Source organism: Galeopterus variegatus, unplaced genomic scaffold (genome assembly GCF_000696425.1).
Source record: "Galeopterus variegatus unplaced genomic scaffold, G_variegatus-3.0.2 Scaffold1111, whole genome shotgun sequence".
NCBI lineage: Eukaryota > Metazoa > Chordata > Mammalia > Dermoptera > Cynocephalidae > Galeopterus > Galeopterus variegatus.
Genome location: NW_007727222.1, coordinates 1595 through 11612, shown reverse-complemented (window position 1 = coordinate 11612; position 10018 = coordinate 1595). Strand labels below are relative to the sequence as shown.

At 47.9% G+C, this 10018-nt stretch overlaps 1 protein-coding gene across 1 annotated transcript; it reads left to right on the top strand.

The window, feature by feature from the left end:
* Positions 1-2453: 2453 nt before the first annotated feature.
* Positions 2454-7061, top strand: LOC103592231 (keratin, type II cytoskeletal 2 oral-like; the record flags this gene model as incomplete). Its single annotated transcript, XM_008574852.1, has 8 exons — positions 2454-2784; positions 2839-3014; positions 3158-3378; positions 4378-4438; positions 4935-5030; positions 5539-5703; positions 6079-6204; positions 6841-7061. Coding segments are annotated over exons 1-8 (1397 nt in total), but the record flags the coding sequence as incomplete, so codon positions are not given.
* Positions 7062-10018: the final 2957 nt, after the last annotated feature.

Below are 10018 nucleotides of genomic sequence, written 5' to 3'. Positions count from 1 at the left end.
CAGCAGCTTTTGATGATCCAGCTTCAAATGAAGTTGTAATGTTTGCTGCACAGACTGGTTTCTGCAAACCTCTTTATCTCAACTTGGGGTGCTCTCTGTCCTCTCCACCAAACTGACTCAGGATGCCTCTTCTGGGACGCCTTCCTTTACTAACTTCCCTCTATAGTTCCCATTTTAATCCCCTCCTGTAGCTGCAATAGGCACATGGCTATTTCCCATCTATGGCTATATCATGTTCTGGGTGAGGGTGTCAGGTTGTTTGCTTCCTGAGTATACAGAACATGTCTCCTCCTTCTTCTGAAGGAGAAACTTCTTGTTATATGACCAAAAAGCTACTCAATAAATGGAATAGAACTGCTCTTGCTTAAACTTTAGCTCCCATACTCTCTTATGTGCCTTGCAATGAGCGACTTCCCCCCAAGTCTTTGAGAATTGACCTGCCATCCCATGAGCTTATTCCCACGGTGCAGCCTAACGAGGCAAGGCATGGCATTAAGTCCCTGCAGAAGATGAGGTGTTAACAAATATGAGGTCTGTTCCAAACCCAGTATAAGCACCTGCCAGAGGCAGGAAGAGCTCTGTAACCTCAGTATATTCTGAGCCTTCTCTTTATTTATCTTAATAACCTGTAACTAGAAGGTACTCAAGTCCTTGAGTTGTTTATCCACTTGCATATGGTCAGATGGCAGCAAACCCACCCCTGACACCCAATCGAAACTTCCTTTCTGTCCAGAGGGGATGCCACAGCAGCCTGGAGTGCCCTGCTCTCCCTACTTTTCTGCCAGAAAGGCCTTCTGGCATCCCTCCCACTGCGCTGTGTCCTTTTCCTTGGCCTGTGCTCACCAGAAACCACTGGATTCTAATCACCTCTTCTTACAGCCAGGATGAGTGTTGCTGTTACCCAGGGTGTGTAATTCCTAATGAAATCACCTCTCTTTTGTTTATTTTGTGGATAATCACCATCCTCTCTCCCAGGGCCCTGAGGGTGTCAGGATGCCAAGAAAAACATCCAATTGGGATGTTAGGGGACTTACAGGGGCCAAACAAAGTGTGAGGATGTGAGGTGAAATTCAAGGCCTTCCAATCAGTCGGGCATCTTCTCCCACCAATTGGATGATCTGGCTGCATTTCCTGTAAGCTTAAGATGGGCTTGATATACAGGTGGGCATCTTTAGCAGAGAGGGAAGTCACCCTTATAAATTGCAGATGATTTAGTCAGTCTGTCTCTCAAAAACACATCCTGAGCTCATGTGTGCAGAGCTCTGTCCTGGCTCTGGGTAGAAGATGATTGGGGTAGGAGGGATGTCTGGAAGGACAAGAATTTTCTTCTCCAGTGTGATGATGGGGGTGGGACACAGAGGTACCCGCATGGAGAGACAATGCTAGAAGGAGGAGAAACTGGACAGTCATTGATTCTACAAACTCTGGGAGCCCACCGTGGACCAGGCACTGTGCAAAGCGACAGGGAACACTAGTGAACCAGATAGATGTGGCCGTGCCCTCATGGCGCCTGTTGCTGGGTGGGCAGGGTGTAGCCCTCACTTCAGGGGAAAGGCAGGAAGGGAATACAGGCAGCAGAATCCATGGCCTGAAAAGGGACTGAAGGGACATGTCTGAAAGCAGAAGAGACTGGGCGTGGGACATGAGATGGGAGATTTGAGATTCCTGGGCAGCCATTTGAGCAACAGGAGCAACAGACCACCCAGGGAGATACAAGGAGACAGAGGGGGTGTCAGGAGCTCTCTTGGACATCCAAGTGGTAAGAGATGCTCAGCCTCAGGTAAATGTCCTCAAGTACTTGGTCCACTTATTCAGATATCTGGGTTAGTCTGGGACATTCTGGCCTAATGACCCCGTCCGTGGTTAGAATAGCAGAAGAAGTGCTGGTTGTGTTACAGCCCTGGGGACAGACCATCTAAGCCTTGCTGGGGAGTCCCATGGACACACACCGTGTGAGACTTGGAGATGCTATGATTAGAAGGAACCCAGCTTTCCACTCGATCCTCCCAAACTCTTCCCAGATTCCTAGGTGAACCTCATTTGTTCTGGGAAGCTAACAGCAGAATGACATGAGTTTTGGGGGAATGAAAAAGCCACAGAGTCACCTAATTGAGCCTTCTGCCTCTTGGGAAGCTGGTGCCCAGGGCACAGGGGCTGGGCCATGCCTGGTAGGAACCAAGCTCATTTAACAAGGGAGCGTCTGAGTTTGTTCCTGCACAGAGTCTGCACAAGGCTAATTACAGGAAAGACCTGAAATGGAGACTCCAGAATTACAACGAAGGAAATTGGTGTGGGGATTAATTTTGGTCAGAGAATGAAATCCAGGAATCCATCAAATTAATGAACCAATTTACTGAGACCTATAAAAGGGCCACCTGTCTCCCAGTGTCAGAAGGAGCCCTTTCTTCTGAGGCTTCCTGAACCAGGACATCTTTCTGCATCCAGACAAAAGAATGAGCCAGCAATCCAGCAGGGCCACCCAGGTCACCAAGGGCTCCAGTGGCCGCTCTGCCATTGTGGTGTCTGGCCAGAGCAGCGTCAGCTCCACCAAGTCCAAGTCAGTCTTGTGCCCTGGGGGAACCAGTGCCGCCACAGCCTGTGCCATGATCGGGGGTGCCTTTGGCAGCAGGAGCCTGTACAGCCTTGGAGGGAGCAAGAAGATCTCGCTGAGTGTGGCCGGAGGTGCCGCCCAGGACGGAGGCTGGGCACAGGGGTACTCGGGTGCCTTTGGAGGAAGCCTGTGTGGGGCTGGAGGAAGGGGCATGAGAAGTGGCTTTGGAGGAGGCCCCGTGAGTGTTGGAGGGAGATATGGCAGCTTTGGAGCAGTTCGTGGTGGAGCTGGGGGCTTTGGGTGTTCAGGGGGGTTTCCCCTGGGCATCCAGGAGGTGACCATCAACCAGAGCCTCCTGCAGCCCCTGAACATGGGGATCGACCCCCAGATTGGGGAGGTGAAGACCCAGGAGAAGGAGCAGATTAAGACTCTCAACAATAAATTTGCCTCCTTCATCGACAAGGTTAGTTCCCACGATGGGGGAGGGGCCCATGGCCCTGAGAGCCTCTGGGGCCTGGGCACACGGAGGCCTGGGTTCGGGAGGCTGGTCTGCTTGTGAGCTGGGGGCTGGACAGGCCATGAGCTCTCCTCTGTGACTGATGACAGGTACGGTTCCTGGAGCAGCAGAACAAGGTGCTGGAGACCAAGTGGTGCCTCCTGCAGGAGCAGACGGCCACCTCCAAGGCCAGTGCCAATGACCTGCAGCCCTTCTTTGAGTCCTACATTAGCTGCCTGCAGGCCCACCTGGACAGACTGATGATGGAGCGTGGTCAGCTGGATGGGGAGCTGGGCACGATGCAGGCGCTTATGGAGGAGTATAAGAGGAGGTAAGTGATGGAGGTGCCTGGGGAGACAGCAACTGGGGCTCTGGTAATCACGCGGCGGGTCAGGCGGTGCGTGGGTTTTCCAACTGGAAACTATCAGTGCATGTTCTCTAGGCATCTGAGTCTGTAGGCCACAGGATGGGGTGTTAGGAGGGGGAGCTGATGAAAGCATGATCTGCTGTCTGTTGATATTTTGTGTTGGTGCCAAGGAGAATGAGGCGTATGTCTCAGCAGTGGGCATCTAAGGTGTTCCGCAGCAGACTGAGGCAGATGTTCAGGCACTCCATCATTTCACAGCAATGGATCTTATACTTTTGCTGTTTATGAGAATTTTGGGGGGATTTATTTTTAAAAATTCTGAATGTCCAGGTTGCACTAATGACTCATTAGATCAGGATTTCTGGTTACAGGAGTTAGGCATTGGTAGCTTTTATAGAGTCCCAGGTGATTCCAATGTGTAATCAAGGGTAAGGACCAGTGAGACCATGTGGTTTGCCTTGGGTGGTGAGGGAGTTTCCAGGGGAGGCCAAGGCAGCAAGGAGCCCTGCTCCTGGTCTGATATCGGGGGCAGGATGTACACCCACAACACAGATGGAGGAGGAAGAATCTGGGAGCTCTGGGGGCCTTAGGAATGAGCATAGGCCTTGGCTCAGAAGGACTTGGGGGATCCTCCAGCAGTGGAGAATCCAGAAAGATCTGTATGAATGTACTGCCCAGGGACGCTAGGGGCTATATGCCAATTCCCGTATGTGCTTTATCTCCTTCTATTCCCAATATCCTGGAGTGTTGGAAATGGGGTACCATTGTGCTCTTAAAGGCCCTACCATTCTAATGATACATGCCACCCACTGGCCTTCGCCTGGTCTTATTCAGGGAATATTCACCAGCAGCCCTGTTCCAGGTTAGCCCCTACCTCTTGGGATAAACACCTTTCTCTGTGCACCTGGGTATATATCCTTAGCTCAGCTGCCCTCTGATCATGACCTCACTCCTTCCTCATAGGTATGAGGATGAATTGAACACACGCTCAGAGGCTGAGAATGATTTCATGATTCTGAAGAAGGTGAGCAGGGCAGTGGAACTATGCAGGGAGGAGATGGAGCAAGGAAAGGGGGGAATGCTGGCACCTTCTCGGGGATGTGAGGCTGGACAACACTTCCTCCAGAACAAGATTTCCAAATGTGCTGTTGCTGATGGCCAGAACCCAGAACAGCGGCAGCCTCAATGCTGAACCTCTGCCCTGACTGTTTTCTTTCTGTAGCTAAGATACCTCCCAAATGTGTTTGACTCATCAGTTACGAAACTGCTTCAAGCCCTTCATTATACCAGTTCACTGTCAAACTATTGATAGCTACTGTTATAATCACCTGAGTTATAGAAATTGAAAATAATACACCTCTAATACTGAGCTCCATTGTAAAATCTCTCTCTCTACTGCAAATATAATGTCTGGATTAAGTGATTTTTGCTCTCTTAACCATGTAAACATGTTACTGATGTTATTAAGTGAGAGTAACACTGAAGCTAATTAAGGCTGATTCCCTGTATCTTATTTTCAGGATGTGGATACTTCCTATATGACCAAAGTGGACTTGGAAATCAAAACACAGAGTCTGACCAGTGAGGCTAACTTCCTGAGAGCACTCTATGAAGCTGTAAGGACCTTTATGCTTTCCTCTAGAGTGGAAGCCACAACTAGGGTGTCAACTCTTGCTTGATTCTGGGGATTCCACTTCCTTTGTGACATCTATTTGCCAGAAAACATTTGCAAAGTCTTTACCATCTTTATCCATGTTCTTTCTTCATTTCTCCCCTTTTACACCATCCCTGTCATACTGCTTACCTTCGCCCTCTTTTCTTCTTCCCATGGTTCAGGGTAGCTAGCATCTGCAGTCCATGCCTTTTGAATCCCCATGTCCACAGCATCCCAAGGGAAATCTGTGAAGAGGGACCAGGAGGAGAGTTATGGGTAACCCTTTATTGCCTGCTGGATAGTTTCCTGCTGCCTCGTTTCTCTGGGTAGCTATTTTATCACCTTCCTTTCTCTTCACAAAGATTTTGTTTTCTAGACCTCATAACATTCTGAGCCAGCGGATGGTAGGTTGAGGACATCCTAGAGAGATGGTGGCAACTGCCCAATGGTGTGCCTCTGTATGCTTGTAGGAGTACAGTCAGGTCTTGTCAGAATCCAATGACATGTCTATCATCCTGTCCATGGACAACAACCGGCACCCGGACCTGGACAGCATCATCGCCGAGGTCAAGGCCCAGTACGAGGAGATTGCCCAGAAGAGCAAGGCTGAGGCCCAGGCTTTGTACCAGACCAAGGTAAATAAGGATCACTGCATCAGCCTGGACCCCATGAGCTTTTCCTTGGGCTCCCGCCCCTTCACCTCCAGTCCCTCTTGGCACCGTCCTGGAGAATACATCTTTTATTCAGTAGGAAACCCACTGAAATTTCTTTCACAAATTACCATAACTTCCAGAGTCTTTGTAGTGTTTTTCATTCTACTGCCTGATATCTTTAAAGGCAAGCATGAGTTTCAGTTAACTGATTCTTTTCGCTCTAAATGCCTGATGGGTTTCATGTGACATCAGAACTTTCTGTATTGATTGCAATTCTATTCCTCTTTTCACACACATGTATTTGAGGGTCAAGAGTAATCACTCCCTACCTGCTCTCTCTTTCCACCCCCCCCCCAGCTTGGGGAGCTGCAGACCACAGCCAGCAGGCACGGTGATGACTTGAGGAGCACCAAGAAAGAGATTGCGGAGCTCAACAGGATGATTCAGAGGCTGCGGGCAGACACTGACAGTGTCAACAAGCAGGTGGGGGCAGCTCCCAAAGCCTGGGATTATAACTCTGACAGTGGTGCCCGGGATGCCAGGGGGTACTTGAACCTAGCAAGTGGGGCAGCCTCTCAGGCTCCTGGTTGGGACCTTCGGCAACAAGACTTCCTAAGTGATACAGCACAAAGCAAGGACTTTGTGCTACCTTTACTTCCATCCATCATCTTCAGGATGAAATGATCTTCTCTCACGCCTGTGGGCATGGCCCCCAAGTCTCCATGAACTATGTGGGGCTGAGTTACTGGGATCTCAGACCATGAATTATCCCTCCCTATGAAATGATCTTCTCTCACGCCTGTGGGCATGGCCCCCAAGTCTCCATGAACTATGTGGGGTTGAGTTACTGGGATCTCAGACCATGAATTATCCCTCCCCAAGAGGTTGGGAAGCAGGTGACCACTATCTCTGGGCAAGGGCTCAAATGACCACTGGAATTTCTCAGCATGGTTTAGTTACGTGGATATGAGTGCTCTGGGCAGAAGTTAGTGTGGTCAGCCACACAGCACATGAGTTAGAGATTGTGATTAAGGAGACAGATGGACAGACCTGTGCTCATCTTTCAAATACCCACATAGGTCCAGATACTCAGTCCACTTCTTCCTCCTCCTGCTTCAGAATGCCAACCTGGAGGCAGAAATTGCTGATGCTGAGCGGCGGGGTGAGCTGACCCTCAAAGATGCCCAGGCCAAGTTGGTGGAGCTTAGGGAGGCCTTGCAGCAGGCCAAGGAGGACCTGGCCTATCTTCTACGGGACTACCAGGAGCTGATGAACATCAAGCTGGCCCTGGATGTGGAGATAGTCACCTATCAGAAGCTGCTGGAGGGCGAGGAGTGCAGGTGGGTGTGTATGAAGGCAAGAAACCCAACTTAAGAACCAACTTCACAGGACTGTATGTCCCTTGGTTAGCTCTACTGTGGTGCAGTGGGTTTTGTCCCTATGTTTGCTTCCCCTTGGTTCTAACACAGTGGCAGGTGATGAATGGCAGGGGATGAAAGAGGGTCTCAACAAATCTTGATGAACTGAACTATAATGCCCAGCACTGTCCCTTTGGGCTCAGAGATACCAACTTCATAATATTTGCTAAAGAAGAACACTTAGAGCTTCCTAACAGGCATATAGTGTACCCCAAATGCAAATGTCAGTCCATCCTGCTGTGGCGGAGAATGCAAACATGGGTTAGGTGGTTCTAGTAGCCTTCTGCCCTGGCCATTAAACTGCAATATGTTATGCTGCATTTTGGCTCTAAGTTTTGTGGAATGATAGAGACCCATGGTGCTTTGTGAATCAGAGTGTGACAGAAAGTCTGAAAAAAATCATGTTAGCAGCTGTGTGTAGAGTGAGTGAGAGATACATTAAACTGCAATATGTTATGCTGCATTTTGGCTCTAAGTTTTGTGGAATGATAGAGACCCGTGGTGCTTTGTGAATCAGAGTGTGACAGAAAGTCTGAAAAAAATCATGTTAGCAGCTGTGTGTAGAGTGAGTGAGAGATGAGAAGAGAATGGGGGCACTGAGGGAGTCTTTGAGGTTAAGAAAACTGGGTTGGACTCTATAATCTGCCCAATTGCCATGATATGTGTCACTCTTTCTGGGTTGGCCCTGGGTCAGACCATGCCCTGAGGCTGGCACACTCCTCATACAGGCTTCAGTGGTCCTGGCCAAGAGTTCCAAATGGTTCAGTGATAGCCAACTGACTAACTGCAGTGCCCGGCTGCACCCCAGGGCCTTCCTTACTTCTCCCCTTGGGGTCTTTGGGTCAGGAAGGGGAGCAGTGTGGTCAAAAGCTGCCCCTGCACCTTTTTCCCTTATGATTCAAGGGAAGCCACCCCTGTCCCAGCAAGACTTTGGCGACAACACCCCACATCCCTTTTCCTTCCACATCCTGAGATCTCAAGGTTATGGAAAACCAATAAATGAAGTGAAGATTTATTTAGTCATTACTAACTGCCTGGAATTGTTCTGAGAACTTTACATATAACTCATTTATTCTCCACAATGATCCAATGAGGTACATATGATTATCCTCACTTTACAGATGAGGAAAAGGAGGCACAGAGAGGTAAAGGGCACGTTTTGCCACAGGTCACACAGCAAGTGTTTGAGCCAGGGCTTGAACAAGGATAGTTGGATCCCCAAATCTATGCTTGTAGCTTCCATGCTATACTAATAACACATGTATAGTTTTTTTTTTTTCACAATAGAGTGTGTGGGGGGTGTTTCTGGTCTTGATGGCAGAGGCTTACTTTATTCAAAGGTATTTTGGTTTTATGCCCCGTCCACGAAGTACCGCTCTGTCCTTGGTGCTGAAACACAGTCTGGCTGGCTGGGGGGTTCTTCTATTCCAGGAGTCCGACACTACCATTGCTCTTTCCAGACTCAACGTCTCCCAGTCCCTGCTTTAGCCCAGTGGATCATTTGCATTTGGGCTCACAGATTCCCTAAGATCAAGTAAGCATTTGGTCCAAAGCTCAACTTTAAAATAGTCCCAGACATTGTCCATTTTGTTGTGTAAAACCAAGACCAAAAAAGTTTGTCTCTCTCTCAAAATCTTTATGGATAATAATCTTATGTACATTGGCATGTTTTCCTTTCTGTATCTATTTGTAATTGGTGATGAGAACATTTGATTCCTTTTTAAACATGGATTGTTATTTTTAAGTTGACTCCCTTATTGGGATGAGATGGATATAAAAATAAAGAAAATTAACTAGTCTTCTCCTCACTGAGGCTAGGTTCATGCTGAGCAACGTTAGAAACTGGGTACTCCCAGAGGAAAATAATGATTGAAAATATTAGCTATTATTAATTATTAGTGTGGTAATAAAAATAATATCTTCCTGCCAGGGATGTTTCAAAGAATACATGAAATAATATACGTAAAAAGCATTCTGTAAAATGAAAGGTGTTCACACTGATATTGTACCACATGTATGTAAATTTTGGTTACCAACTCTATAATCAACTCCTTAAGGGAAGGTACTATGTCATATAGTGTTTGTGTATTACATAATACTGGACATAAAATGTGCAGTCAATAAGCACTTGTTGACTGATGGACTGATTAAATGATATAATGCATGCTAGAGCTTGGCACAGATCCTAGAAGAAGATGAATACTTAATGAATGGGAGATATTACCATCATTATTTCTAGGGTTACCACTGCTAACTGATCTCTGAGAAATTAGACTTTCAAGGCTATAAATGACTTCAGCAGCCATCAAGATCTGCCCATTTAGACACTTAAGTCCTCTCTAAAACACTGTTCATAGTGGCAGTCCACCGTCCTGTGGTGGGTAACTTATCTCTGTCATGGAGGATGTTAAGCTGAGTCCTACCTTGTAAATTTCACTCATTGGTCCAAGTTGTTCCCTCTGTGGCCATAAGGAGCAACTGTAAATCCCTTTGTGCATGACAGTCTACAAATGTTTGAGGATGATTTTTCACTTTATCAGATTCCTTCTCTAGGTGGAACACTTCCATTTCCTCTCTGCTTTGGGGTGCCCCAAGCAATCTTGGGTGCTCTCCCACAGACATCTTCTGGGTGCCTAGAACCCAACCCTCCAGGTGAGGCCTGACTAGCCCAGGAAAGGAGTGGGCACAGGGCTTCTCTTTATGCATCCTGTGACCTTGCAGGTGATTTTGGCAGCCCCTTCCTGCTGCTGACTCACCTTGAACTGGTGCCATTTTACACAAGCCATTGTGAAACTGTGTCTCCTCATGGTGAACTATACACCTGCTTTGTTTGAATACAAGTGCAGGGTTTTACATTAATCTCTGTTAAATCTTTCCTA